General features: G+C 39.2%; 1 protein-coding gene across 1 annotated transcript in view; it reads left to right on the forward strand.

The window, feature by feature from the left end:
* LOC127569664 (extracellular calcium-sensing receptor-like) overlaps nucleotides 1-15,851 on the forward strand; it is a 55,972-nt gene that overhangs the window by 16,104 nt on the left and 24,017 nt on the right. Inside the window, 1 exon segment of the mRNA XM_052014464.1 lies at nucleotides 7,173-7,603. Within this exon segment, the coding sequence (XP_051870424.1) occupies nucleotides 7,407-7,603 (197 nt within the window). The 5' untranslated portion in view covers nucleotides 7,173-7,406.

Below are 15,851 nucleotides of genomic sequence, written 5' to 3' on the forward strand. Positions count from 1 at the left end.
GGCCATAACTTAAAATAATAACTTTCTGTCTCTACAGATGCTGTCTTACCTGCTGAGTATTTCAGCATTTTCTGTTGGATTTCCAGCATTTGTAGTCTTTTGGATCTCTAAAATTGCTCTACTAACTTATGGTTTAGGACTGTTTGCATAATAGAGCTAACATAATAGACATTCTTCAACCATTTTATCTGATCTTCTGACATAACAGCACTGTGGGAATGCCTTCACCAATTGATTGCAGCAGTTCATGACGGTGGTTTACCACATCTTCAAAAGCAATTAGGGATGGGCAATAAATTTTGATACAATACAATGAACATATAATTGCTCTTCTTTGTAAGGGCTGAAGTGTCTCTGAACGTGTCTTCTCTTTCCAACTGCAAAGTGCTAATATTATGAGTGATGATGCACTGGGAGCAGACATCTAAACATATTTGTTTGAAGCTACCTAGTACTATTCAATTGTTTTGTGCTGCACTATATTGGTAATCCCTAAGGGTTCAGTCATGGATTTTCTAGTGCATTAATTAATTAAATGAACTCTCAAGTTCACCAAATTTATTTTTTTTCAAATGTATTGATTTTATTTTGAAGAAACCCCAATGTGCAAATGTAAATTCAAGGGTGTATACATATTACAGAGCCTGAACTCATAAGCATCCAAGAAAGGTGCAAATGATTTAGATTCATGTAACAATGGAAACGGTACAGTGCCTCAAGCCATCCTTTCTAGCTCTGTATTGCTCCTGCCCAAAAGTACAGCTTTGTGTTCTCTCCCCAGGCTGCAATGAATTACTAATTTCAATAAAGCTACTTAGAAGCTGTTGCACCTACTGTAGTTGACCTCTGCCGGTACTATAGTTACCATCTGTTACTGAGGTTGCCACACTCCAGTGGTTCTAACGTAACTCTCTGGAGTAGTTCCTCCCGGCTTTTAGAAACAGCAGTGCTTCTGTTTTCGCAATCCTGTATCTGGTTACATTTAGCATAACATGTACATGGGAAGGAGTTACAAAAACTGCAACTTTATTCATGGTAGAATTATTGATAACCATGACTTGCAAACGGAATTTAAATGTTAGTGTATTTCTTCTGGTTACAGTTCTTTTTAACTCTTACTGTTGTATGGATAATTTCAATCCCTTGTTCATTTACAACAAAATTTGTGTGATTTCCACACTCACCAGTGAAATCAATTTATTTAGTGGCATTTCTCTGGTGTAAAATGCAAGGGCTGTGCAACCTCCTCCCTGTGTTCTTGTTCTGTGCCATCATACTCTGCCTACTTCACTGACCAAAGGAAAAAAGAGGTAAATTATTTTTTAAAACTTTATTCTGTTGATTAATGCTTAAAAAAACTGTAAAATGGAACACGTTCTGTCTTAATGGTTCTCAGAGGTAGCCAGTTGGCCATCAATCAGGGTAGCTCAGCAGCTAATTGTGAATGCAAGAGTGAGCTCACACACAATTACTTTGGGTGCAGAGAAGGGCAGACAAGAGGAGGTCTGTTTTCAGAGAGAGGACTGTCAGGGATGCCAGGGAACCAAGTAATTTTAGAGGAAGCTGATTCCCGTTTCCTGTCACACGGTAACAACTCACTCCCCTTGGTTTTCTCTTTGGTTTGAACTACCAAAGTATTTCAATCTGGGTGGAGTGTGCAATGCCACATTACTCCCAGATGGGGGGATGTTTTCATTTTACCATTAACTGCCTGCGTTGGTTGCAGAAGAACGCATTCATTTCAGAGCTAGGTTCAGGGCCAGTCCCAGAACCCCTTTGACAAGACCCAGCAACTCAACACTGCCTGATAGATTCAGGCTGGTCTAGCATTAGCAGCCAGATTACAAGACTTGCGAGGGGTGTAATGATAAGGGGACAGGTAGCTTAAGAAAACAGTACAACAGCATCCTAGGGAAGACCCTGAAAAATAACAAAGTTGTCTTTGGCTATTTCACCCATAAAACTGGTCATTTATTCCAGCTCCTTCGACTTAACGTGAATTATATGTTCACCATCATTATGTGTACAATCAATTGGTGAGGTAGATCACCCACTATGGAGCACACTTGATTGACAATAACAGGCAAATGACCTGCTTTGCCCTGCCTGCCAGCGATGATGAAAATCACCACTTATTACCTTCATTTGTTTATTTCTAGTCAGCAATAGTAATCAATGTTTTTATATAAATTATTTCTTTAGTCTATCTAATGAAATTGAGGAGAAAAGAAGCAACAGGAGTATTTAATAAATGAGAACAATTTTGAAGAAACAAATCTCTGGTGTAATACGAGGGTATCCAAAGTAAAAATTAAAACATCAACGAATATGCAAAGGAAACGACAATGCCAAACAAACTTTGTAATTTTTTGAGAAATGAAGCAATAATATGTAAAAAGCCTCCAACTAGAAATAACACTCAGAAAGCAAAAACCTGCAGAAGCTGAAAATCTGAAATAAAAACAGAAAATGCTAAAAACACTGTATGTCAGGCAACATCTGTTGGAGCAGGTACAGTTGCTGTTTCAAAGTGAAGACCAAGCATGTTTTAAATTGAGTGAAGAGGGAGGGTGGAGGTAACACGAGACTGAGTGACACAAATGGTGATAGTGCAGCCAAGAGATGGGGACAAAGGCTTGTTAGCTGCAGCTAGATGTAGTTGAAGAGAGATGAATGCATTCAGGAAAAACTATGAAAATATTGAAAGCTGAAAATAACCAGCAGGACAGGTAGCATCTTGGCAAAAGAATAACTGGGTCAATGTTAGAGGTTGATGGCCTTTCATTAGAACTGGCCAGTTCTGACACAAACTACAAATACTAGTTTTCTGAAATTATTGAATTCCATGTTGAATTGGAGGGCTGCAATGTGCTTAACTAGAAAATGAGATGCTGTTTCCTTAAGCTTACATTGGGCTTCACTGGATCACGCAAGAGGGCAAAGACAGTGAGGTCAGAGTGGAAGTGGGATGGAGAGTTAAAATGATCAGTGATTGGAAACTCATGGTCACTCTTGTGGACTGAAAGCAGGTGCTGAGCAAACTGATCACTCAATTTTCATTTGGTTTCTCCAGTGCTGAGACCACATTGTGAATACCGAATACAAGTCACTAAATTGGAATGAGTCCAAGTAAATTACTGCTTCACCTGGAAGATGTGTTTGCATCACTAGATTGGGGGGGGGGGGGGTAAAAGGGCAGGTGTTCGTCTCATGCTTTTCCATGGAAAGATGTTGTGACGAGTGGAGGTAAAGAGTAAACCCAGGAGACAGAAAGGGAATGGTTCCTAACACTGAAAGGGGAATGAAGGAGCAGGGATCTCCGGTGGTGACATCGAATTGAATGTGGCAGAAATTATGCAGGGTGATCTGCTGACTGTGGAGGCTGATGGGGTGGAAGTTGAATACAAAGGGTTGGAAGAGGGAGTGAGAGCAGACATGCCAGAAATGGAACAGATGCGATTGAGAGCCCTGTCAACAATAGAAGTCATGGTTAAGGAAAAAGGAAGACATCACAGAACATAAGTAATAGGCACAGGAGTAGGTCATCTGGTCTGTCGAGCCTGCTCCACTATTCAATAAGATCATGGTTGATCTGGCCATGGACTCAGATCCACCTACCTGCCTTGTTCCCATAACCCTTAAGTCCTCTACTATGCAAAAATTTATCTAACTGTGTCTTAAACACACTTAATGAGGTAGCCTCTACTGCTTCCCTGGGCAGAGAATTCCACAGGTTCACTATTCTCTCTGGGAAAAGCAGTTCCTCCTCATCTCTGTCCTAAATCTATTCCCTCAAATCTTGAGGCTATGTCCCCTAGTTCTAGTCTCACCTACCAGTGGAAACAACCTTCCTGCCTCTATCTTATTTATCCCTTTCATAATTTTACATATTTATATAAGATCCCCTCTCATTCTTCTGAATTCCAGTGAGTAAAGTCCCAGGCGACTCAATCTCTCCTCATAGGCTAAGCCCTTCATATCTGGAGTCAATCTGGTGAACCTCCTCTGCACTGCCTCCAAAGCCAGTATATTTTTCCTCAAGTAAGGAGACCAGAACTACACACAGTAGTCCAGGTATGGCCTCGCCAGTAACGTGTACAGCTTCAGCATAACCTCCCTGCTCTTAAGTTCAATCCCTCTAGCAATGAAGGCCAACATTCCATTTGCCTTCTTGATAACCTGTTGCACCTATTGCAACTAACCTTCTGCAATTCATGCACACGCACTGCCAAGTCCCTCTGTACAACAGCATGCTGTAATCTTTCACCATTTAAATAATAATCTGATATTCTATTTTCCTTCCAAAGTGGATGACCTTGCATTTGCCAACATTGTACTCCATCTGCCAGACCCTTGCCCACTCACTTAACCTAACTATATCTCTCTGCGGACTCTCTGCATCCTCCGCACAATTTGTTTTTCCACTCAATTTAGTGCCACTGGCAAACTTTGATACACTGCACTCAGTCCACTCTTCCAAATCGTTAATTTATATTGTGAACAGTTGCAGTAACAGTAATGGTATGGAAAGTTACATCATCAGAACAGACAGAACAGAGCCAGAGACACAGGGAGAATGAGATGGAGCTTCTTCAGGTAACTGGTGGGAGTCTGTAGGCTTGCAATGGATACTAAATCACTCATCCATCCCCTGAGATGGAAATCGAAGAAAGTAAAGGGAAGGGTCGTAGCTGGACCATGCAAAAGTGAGAGAAGGATGGAAGTGGGCAACAGAGATGATGAAAATGTATGAGGGCAAGCAGCAGCATCAATACAGTGATCAATGTACTGGAAAAAAAATAGGAAAGAGGAGCCTGAGTAGGACTGTAAAACGGACTGCTCCACATGTATGCAAGTAGACATGGATAGCCTGGACCCTTGTGAACTCGCATAACTACACCTTTGACTTGAAAGAAGTGAGTGGAGTTAAAGGAGAAGCTGAAGAGGAGAGTTGGTAGAAGCAGACTGGTTGGACCTCCACTGCAGGAGATAGTGAAGGGCCATCAGGCTATCAGACTGTAGATAGACATGTAGACACCTCACTGGTAATCATTGTCTTTGGATATATTTTGAAGGACCTATATCCTGAAGGACATTAAAACATACGGGAAGGTAAATTAGTTAAATATTTCCACTGCTGCTTCATAGACAATAGCCATTCTATTTTTACTTTTTTTTTATGCACAGTTAAAGTGTAGTGGGGAGGTTGAACCATTTAACAGAACAAGCACTAATGAGCTTTTTTCACTCTTGTGTCATGAACCAGCAACAAAAGAAACACACTGAGCATGATTCAGTGTTAAAAACTATTTTATTAATTACTACTTATGATAATATGTAAAATAAAAGTAAAAATGTTAGTATGTTAGAATTCAAAAATGTTAAACCTCGAACGTTAACCCCAAAACTAAACTCTTCGTGTGTGTGTGTGACAAAGTCCCAAACTCCAAGTTCCGGAATGGTTCTTAAAGTTCAGTTCCGCAATTCATAAGGTGAAACATGAGCAAGGGCTTCTTCAACAACCACCGTTGTCTGAAGATAAGACGTAGATGTAGAAAAACAGAGAGAGAGTACATACGAAATTCAAATGTTCCACGATGGAACCCAAACGACACTCCAGTGTTTACTCGGTAGTGACTTCCTCACCCCGAAAAGCATCCGAATCGTGGTCGTCCACACACAAATACCTGTTTCCTTCTACAGGTCAGCAACAAAGTGAACTCCACCGGATTACTTCCAACTTCCATACATGGGTTTCAGTGGCAAACACAGTTATTGTTTCTCATCCATCGATAGAGAAAACAAGCAGGCTGGTGTCTCTCTCCCTTCTCTCTCTCTCTCCTTCTTCTTCTTCTGACTTCTTCAACAACGTCATTACATCCTTTATCTTCTATTGACGTAAGCACGCCCCACACACACATACACACACACTCTCTATCTTAAAGAGACTTTCACTGAGTCCGTAACACTTGTATGTTTTTACATTACTGTTCTAAATGTTGTTACACTGTAGGATATTCAATGCATGAAAAATCTATCAAAAAGTAGTGATATGTCACACAAAAAGAGTGGAATTTGTACTTTTCTGTATCTCAACAGCACATAATTAGTCACATATCACCTAAATTTGTTCTGTCCCATTCTGTCACACACATGACTTTGCTTGTTCCAAATTACCCTATTACCTTGGATAATGAGCCATGAGTTGCTCAATCCTGGCGATATGATGAATTTCCTTATAAGTGGAACATGATCCCAGGGTCCTCATGCATCATGGTAATATTTGAAAGACCACCCTCATGCTTGACAATGAGAATATTATATATATTACATTGAAATCAAAAAAACCAATGGTATTAAGTTATGTAAATATACAATTAAATTGCTTTTGTGTGTCAGGTTCCTCTTTCATAACAGGTGTCCATAACTTATATTTTTAAAATAGGTATTTCCAAAAGGTATTTGTGTGCAAATACTTTATGCCCCAAACTACTGAGTTTTCAGTGGAGACACAAGTGGCATTCAGCAGAGCTAAGACTAAAGCAACGGTCTGTTGGAGGTTTCAGCCAGTTGAGCATCTGTGGGGGTGGGGGAAGGAATTAATCGACATTTCAGTCCTGATGCAGGGTTTGAACCCAAACTGTCAATAATTCCTTCCTCCCACCCACCCCTCCCAGCCCAGCACCACTGTCTCTTGTATCTCCAGAGCTAAAACTAACATTGTTCTTAGACCTCACTGTAAACTCTGGGGAGCTGTCGGTACCAATCAAGTGCAGATCACTGATGGGGACATAACAAAGTTCAAACAAAGGTGAGAAAAATTGAAATTATGCCTTGGAAGACAGGTAAGTGAAAATTTCAGGATTTTTAACAAAACCTTGGAGAGATGATACAAAAGTTTGCAGTGTGGTTCCTGGAGAATGCCTTTAACAGCATTCTTACCTGCGAGTACTGTGTTTTCCTATGACCTGCCTTGCTTCTGCCAGACTGAGTAACATTATGCATTCATGGTCCTCTTCTCCTATATCTTTTCCATAACCACAAGCCAAGGGAATGTGAATGGGCTTCATGGAAAGAAATAAGAAAGGACAGAAAGCAAGAGAAACTTAATCCATGGCAATTCTAATGTGCAAGCCTTTAGTTACCCAACTTTTGTCTTTTCTTTCCTAAAGGAATCTGACAAAATGGAACAAAGTTGAAGAGCTTATTCACTAGTTCTAGGACTATATGATCAACTTTTCACAAGATGGAAGACTTCAAAGGGAAATCAGTTTTCATCTTTCAAAAATTCTGCAGCAGAGTCATCCCTCATTACAAAGATAAGCAAAAAGCCTCAGCGAATCTTCTGTAATCAAATATTTGCAGGACTGGAGCCATCTAATTTGGTGAAGAGAGAGGACTGTACAATGGCGCATTATTACTGTCAACTCTTATTCTTGGGATTTACTCTTCTTCAATCTTACAATGTCTCAGGATATGGTCCAAACCAAAGGGCACAAAAAAAGGGAGACATTATACTGGGAGGTCTTTTCCCAATACATTTCGGAGTAGCTGCAAAGGATCAAGACTTAAAATCTAGACCAGAGGCAACAAAATGTATTCGGTAGGAGATTAAGTGTAACAAACTTTTTAAACAATATTGTGTTATGTGATTTTTTTTAAAAAAGAATTTGTGAACATCTTCAGAATTCTTTTTGCTATTTAAGGGTGACCTCATAAGATTGCAGATTTTCTCATGTTAATCACCGACAGCATTACATTCAATTTGTATAAAGGGAACATATAAAAAATATCAGTTCCTATTCTTGCCAATTTTAGTGACTCAGTTTATATAGCTGCAATTCAGAACTAACTCTTATCATCTTGCAAAGAGTGAGACAAAGTAAAAAAAATCAGAATTGCACCACTGTTAGGTTTTTGAGATATTAGTTTAATTGAATTATCAATGTATACCATTAAGTTACACCACAGTTTACAAATAGGCAACCTTTACTGTGATATTGATGAACAATGTCATTATACAGTGGCTTAATGATTTGCAGCTGGGATTTTATTAATCTAGTTGTGATTTATTGGTTAATGCATATATCATCACCTCATAAAAGACTTATCCATAAGATAAGGATGCATGGAATTGGGGGTAATGTATTAGCAAGGATAGAGGATTGGTTAACCAATAGAAGGCAGAAGAGTTGGCATAAGTGGGTGTTTCTCTGGTTGGCAATCAGTGGTGAACGGGATGCCATAGGGGTCAGTGCTGGGCCCATAACTGTTCATGATACACATTAACGATTTGGAAGATGGCACTAAGTGTAGCGTATCTAAGTTTGCTGATAATATTAAGTTGAGTGGAAAAGCAAATTGTGCAGAGGATGCGGACTGTCTGCAGAGAGATATAGATGGGTTAAGTGAGTGGGCAAGGGTCTGACAGATGGAGTACAATGTTGGTAAATGTGAGGTCATTCACTTTGGAAGGAAAATAGAAGATCAGATTATTATTTAAATGGTGAAAGATTACAGCATACTGTTGTGCAGAGGGACTTGGGAGTGCTGGTGCATGAATCACAAAAGGTTTGCAGGTGCAACAGGCTATCAACAAGGCAAATGGAATGTTGGCCTTCATTGCTGGGGGAGGTTATGCTGCAACTGTACAGGGTACTGGTGAGGCCGCACCTGGACTACTGCGTATAGTTCTGGTCTCCTTACCTGAGGAGAGGTATACTGGCTTTGGAGGAGGTGTGGAGGAAGTTCACCAGGTTGATTCTGGCGGTGAAGGGGTTAGCCTGTGAGGAGAGATTGAGTCGCCTGGGACTATACTCGCTGGAATTCAGAAGAACGAGAGGGGATCTTATAGAAACAAATAAAATTATGAAAGGGATAGATAAGACAGAGGCAGAAAAGTTGTTTCCACTGTAATCAAGACTAGAACTAGGGGACATAGCCTCAAAATTCAGGGGAGTAGATTTATGATGGAGGAGGAACTGCTTTTCCCAGAGTAGTGAATCTATGGAATTCTCTGCCCAGGGAAGCAGTAGAGGCTATCTCAATAAATATATTTAAGACACAGATAGTGTTTTGCACAGTAGGGGAATTAGGGGTTATGGGGAAAAAAGGCAGCTAGTGGATCTGAATCCATGGCCAGATCAGCCATGATCTTATTGAATGGTGGTGCAAGCTTGACGGGCGAGAGGGCCTTATCACATATCAACTTACTGTGTTAGGACTGAATTGGCATCTTAACACAGCTATTCACTAGCTATGTAGTGAGTTAATTAGGTTAACTGAGATCTCATTGGGCTCTATTGTGATTTATGAAGCTAGTTTTTGAATCTCACTTAGGATTGCATGATTTATCAGAGGTATGACTTTTATTGCATGATTTTCAGTTAAAAGTTATTACTGTATTCCTAAATTGTGACTTTACTGAAATCTCACTGGTCCCCACAGTAATTTCTGAGATAGAACATTGATCTCACTAAACCACACAATGATGAACTGAAGCCTCCTCTGGATCTTAATTAATTACTGCAAGACTCAGTGGGATGTAAGTGAGATTTCTCATTTATGTTGGGGTTTACTGAGATATAGCTAAGTTTCATTCCTTTTTGCCAACATACTGTATATCTGAAAGCCCACTCACTCACACTTACCAAATAAATCTAACCCAAACTTCTATGGCACTCTAATGCATATGTTATTGAACTTCAATGTGATTTACCAATATGTCCATTTTAGATTGTACTGAGGATTCATTATTATTATCTTTGATTGAACCTTGAAATTAATGTGAACTGATATCTTTCCATGATGCACAGTACTTAATGACATATCTGTGTTCCTCGTAATTACCGGTACCCTGATATGTGGTTTTGTTGTGAAATCCACTATAACATACAGAAATGAAAAAGCAATTCCACCAAATATCAAATACTGTTCTTTGTGGGATTTCACAATTCCACTTTGTCTAGTCGCAGGCTTTAACAATGAGGTTCAGTAAAATTTAATTCATTAACTGAAACATAAGTGAATTTCACATCTCATGAGCCACAGTTCTGTTGATTGAGACATTAACCAAATGTCTGCTGGAATCAATTGATTCAATGGTAGTAGGGAAAAGAAGAATCTCAGTGATGGAAAAGAGGCAGAATAGAACAGCCATCACCCATGTATTTGAACTCTGGCCCAAATTACAGCCACTTGGCAATTTACATGGCTGGAACTGACTGATTCAAGAATGTTAAGGGCACTTCAGCAATTGATCTTGTACAACAAAATTGTACACAACAAATCCATCAGAAATATCTTCTGGGAATGATTAGTTTGGCCTTGGTTAGATTTGAGTCTTTTTATTCATGCCTTTGTTCCAGGACTGCATTTTAAAAGCCTTTGTATATTTAGAGAGAACACAAGAAAATAGGAGCAGGAGTGAGCCACCTGGCTCCTCAAGCCTGCTCTGCCATTCGATGTGATTATGAGTGATCTGCCCCAAGTCATAACTCCCTTTCTTTGACAGTTCCACACAGTCTTCAATTCCCTGATCTTTCAAAAATTTATCTAACTCCTCTTTAAATACCTCCAGTGAACTAACCTCAACCTTCTGGGGAGAGGAATTCAGAGATTCACCATTCTTTATGAGAAGAAATTCCTATTCATCTCAGTTTTAAATGACTGTCCATTATCTTGTAACTATATTTCCTGGTTCAAGACTCTCCCATTGGTGGAAACACTTCAACATTTACCCTGCCATGACCCCTTAGAATTTTATATGTTCAATAAGATCACTCTTGATTCTTGTAAACTCCAAAGAATATAGGTCTAACTTTTTTAGCCATTTGTGATGGGACAACACCTTCAATTCAGAATCTCATCCAAACCACCTCCAATGCTAGTATATTCTTTCTTAAAAAACTGTATCCTTCTCTAAGTGTGGCCTCACCAATACCCTGCACAATTGTAACAATACTTTAAACTCCAACCCCCTATCAATGAAGACCAATATGGCAGACATTTGCCTTCTTCATCACTTGCTGCTTCTGCACATTAACTTTCTATGTTTCATGCACAAGAACACTTAGATCTCTCTGTACTCCACTCATCTGCAATCTCTCTCCATTTACATGATAATGTCATTTAATTCTTTCTACAAAACTGCATGACCTCACACTTTCCTAAATTCAGCTCCATTTGCCAGGTTTTTGTCCACTTAACCTATCTATATCCTGTTGCAGAGTCCAAATTCTGAACTCTGTTGCAAAATCTCTTTTCTAGTCCCACCTATGTTGTTCATGCCTATGTGGATCACAACTGGATTCTCCCTCCCCACTCCAATTTCCTCTCCAGTCCCAAAGAGATGCCCTTGTCTTGGCACCAGGCTGACAACACACATCCTCCCTGCAGCCCCCACCCTTTTCCCAACAGGGAGCAAGAACTTAGCAAGGATAAGGTCCGAGGCTCTTGCAAAGCTACACTCTAGATCCTTCAACCTGTCTCTTCTGCAGTCATACCATTCCTCATTCCTGACTACTGATTAAATTCAAACTAATAGAGACTGGCTATTATTTCCAAAATAGGAGCGAAACCTGACCGAGCCTTACAATTTTAAAGATTTCATTAAAATATGTTGTGATTGACAGAAGTGTGAAATAAGATCTCAGTAATCTATATCATGATTTATTGCGTCAGCTTGGTTCAGAAGTGGGATTCCTGAGTCAGCACAAGGGATTAGACACCATTCCAGGCATTAAGCACATACTCTGGACTGGTATTCCAGTACAGAGCTCAAGGTAGCAAAGTTTGCAGGAGAAGTTCAGATTGATTAGTGGTTGGAGAGAACCAATGGAATCTTTTCTGATGACTTAAAGAGTGTATATCCCTCAACCAATGCTTACAAAAATGATTAATTGACTCCTCATTTAATTTTGTAAAATCTCACTACACATAAATTGGCTGCTGAATTTGTCCACATAACAACACTGAGACCACTTTCAAAGTCTAACTTAGCTGTTGGGTATTTAAAGTAATGCAAGTGTTTTTCCCCCTTTCCTGGAATACTTAAGAGTCCCTCATACTTACCTAGGGCTTTGATTTTAACTGACAAAAAGGGAAAAGAAAGACTGACTTGGAAATTAAAGTTTACGTTTCACTGATGAAATTTTGTGTTGGCAATAAATATCACCCATCAAGAATTTGTATTTTCATTTATTTTGGAATAGGAATGCCAAGGGTGGCTTTCAAATTGCTCATGCACACCGCAGACTGTTTGTTGGTCAGTGAAGTAATAGTCGTGACCTGTAGTAAACTTAATGTTAATATTACTTTGGATTTACACATCATTATTGCTGATATCAATTAAGTTGCATTTTACATAAAAACCAAAGCTGATGCATCTATTGATTGTAGCTTCTTTTAAATAACCAAAGTACTTAATTTTGCCAAAACTAGTATACCAATAAAAAAAACAAACTGAACGAAATATAAAAACCAAAAAATTTTGTCTATCTATATTCCAAATCATGGCTCATGGACTATGTCGTTCTCTGGATGTAGTTGTCCATATGTTATCGACCCAACGTAACTGTGGGTTAAAAATTATACTTCACAGCTGTTCATCATAAATCACTTAGCTCATGCTGAATTATGTGAAAGTGTTGCTCAACACATATTGAATTTTCATTGTACTCTTATTGAACTACTTTTGACATGTAAAGTGTTCTGCTTAATATTTATCTTCTAATCAATATCACTAAAGCTGATTATCTGGTCATCATCCTGTTGCCATTTGTGGCAGCCTGCTGTGCATTAATTGCTGCCATAGTTCCAAGACTGCAGCAGAGCGAACACCTCAAAAACACTTAATTTGATGGAAAATGATTTGGGATGTCCAGAAACTATGACAAGGACTATAAATACAAATCTTTCCTTTATTGCATTTTCCTTCAGCTAATTTGCAAGTGATTGAGCTGTAATTGTGTTTGCTCATAACCTACTGAGTTCTCAGTGAGTTGCAAAGCGTTTTGTTGAATTCATAGTGACCACTCTAATATTTATTGTGTTTAAGTTTAGTTACAAGTGACCTACTGATATCTTATGTGCAATGTTATGATATAATGGGCACTCAATGATTCACAATGTGAGCTACTGAATTCTCATGGAGGTAGTTAACAATTTACTAACTATGAACTGCTCTCTGCTACTGAGCAGTCTGGTGGCACTCTAATTTATTGACCTAATCACATTACACTATTGCCCCACTATAATTAAAGAAAGGACGCCGCTCCTGTTTTCAAGAGGCATCCAAGTGCTTCTCTGCCAATTAAGCATACAATCTTTGCCATGATGTAGGCAAATATAGTAGTAATTTATGCACAGCAGGATCCATAAAACTGCAAGGTTTGATGATCAAATAATATTTGTTTTCGGGTTCAGTAAATCATTTTGCTTAATTTAATGTTTTTTTTAATATATAATTTCTTACTTCAAAAGAGTTCATTGAACATTATCAAGGTCGATTCAACTGTGACTTCTCTTTGTCACCATATTAAATAGCACCATATGATTTTTACAAAGACAAAAATACTGCATTTTTGTTGCAATGCAACATAATAAATCATATGAGATCTTGATTAGTCAAACTTAGTATGACCAGGTAACATGCTACTGCCAACTCACTGACCAGTGTGGATTACGATATCATTATGTTTTGCTGATATCTACCAAGCTAGAAACAAGGTCACAATTTCTGAGATAATGTTGCAGAAAGTTCTAGTTTGCAGAGGTGAACCAAGGACTCATCCTCCATTCTTACATTCATACAGTGCCTTTGAAATGGTAAAAAAGCCCAAGAGATTTCACAGCAGATTACCAAACAAAATGTGATCTCGAAAAGATACACAAAGTTAGACAACTTTTCCAAAGAAGTAGGTTTTAAGGAGCGTTTTAAAAAGGAGAAAGGTAGATAAGAGGGGAGGTTCGCTCAGAGTCATCACTCTCAGGCAGTTCCTCAGGATGATTTGCTTCTATTCCAGTTTTTTAGTTTAAGGTGGCTGATGGGGCCAATACGTGATCCACAGACTCTGCCACAGGTGGGGCAGGAAGTGCTTGATAGGGCAGACAAGAGGGTTGTGTGGAAAACAGCATGGTACTTGTAACAATTTTGCTGGGCTTCTTCATGCTCCCAAGAAGGGAGCATATAGAAGTGTACAGAACACCCAGCACAGAAACTGACTATCCTGCTCTACCACATTAAGTGGATGTTCATGCTCCATTTATGCCTCTTCCTATCCTTCACCACGTGCACCAAGATGGTCACCGTGAAATCAAACAGATTTCAGAAGAAACCTTTTATCGAGTATAGTAAAAATGTGGAACTTACTGCAATATGGTACTTTTTAGTAAAAGTGAGCAGTTGATGCAGATAATATTAATGCATTTAATCAGGGATAGGAGGGGGTCCAGAAAAGTACAGGGGAGAAAAGAGAAATGGGAAGACTGGTGAAGGATAGGCATAAATGGAGCATAAACACCTAGCAGTGACCATGGTCATGAGTTTTTAATGCACCATTTTTCATTGCACCTGGAGTTGTTTGCAATTTCTGTCCACTGTTGCATAAGGGAGTTCAGTAACATGGTTTATTTGATGAGAGCGGACTAATTCTCTTTCCAAAAAGTACAATTTTCCAAGGCTTCTAGTCATTCCCAAGATGCAGGTTGCCTTATCACACCCCATGCATCAGTTAGAGCTGTGTATTATCTTTTAACTGTCATAATGAATATTGCAGTGTATGCAAACTGAGCAAGTTGTGTTGTGTATGAATGAGTGGTAAACCATGAACTTCTACATACATCTCCTGATTGTCAGAGAGAATTCATAGGTGAGTGATGTGAGGGAGGTGGTGACAAATTAAGGACTGGCTGATACTGAAGGTGCATTTATGATATCGGAAGCTGCATTTGGTAAGCTTGACCATGTGTGAGAACACTGAATTTCTTGAATCACAGCTCAGATGGGATTTGGTAGCTTAATGGTTTTGTTGCTGAAAATGCAAGTCAGAGTCTTGCAATAATGATCTGGAGATATGACTGTGAATCTTACTAAGCAGCTGGGAGGGTTGGTGGGTTGGGGGAGGGCACAAGTTACATTCACTTAGTTGAATTAAGGTTCTATTAGTAATGGTGAACTTGGAAACACACCTGATTCACTAATGATTTTTTACAAAAAGGAATTTCCTGTCCTTACTTGTTCAGGCCTATATGCAACTTCAGTACGTGGACCTTAATTGACCCTTGAAATGGGCAGCAAGGCACTCAGTTCAAAACGCAATTAGGCTTAGGAAGTGAATGTAGCATTTCCTACAATGGTAACATCCAGAATAAATAACAGAGGTAATGGGATTAATCACCTTAACAAATAGCTCCTTAAATTTTGTGGAAGACCTCAGTGGGGAGTTCATTCCCTCTGCCTTTGGAAAGTTTATGTGGAGGAGTTCCAAGAATTAATGAATAATCATAGCATGGTTACAGCACTGAAGTAGCTCATTCACCACAATGAAGTTCTTCTGGCTCTCTGCAAGTGCTGTGCAGCCGGTTCAATTCCCCCCACAGCTCAACATTTTACTTTTCTCCCTCATCTGTTCAATTTCCTCTTGAAACCAACATCCTTTCACACAATGAATTCCAGTTCATGAGCAATTAATAATCTCCCAACTACTTAGGATACAGTGCATCTCTCCTCTTCTCTGCAGAGCCCTCCAATGCAGAATATGAAGTGTTTGGAACCTATACTCCTCCTTACCATGCAATGCTTCAATGTCTCAGATGTCAGACTAAAATTTCATAATACACAAACTTTGTTA

The sequence above is a fragment of the Pristis pectinata genome, chromosome 4 (genome assembly GCF_009764475.1).
Source record: "Pristis pectinata isolate sPriPec2 chromosome 4, sPriPec2.1.pri, whole genome shotgun sequence".
Taxonomy (NCBI): Eukaryota; Metazoa; Chordata; class Chondrichthyes; order Rhinopristiformes; family Pristidae; genus Pristis; species Pristis pectinata.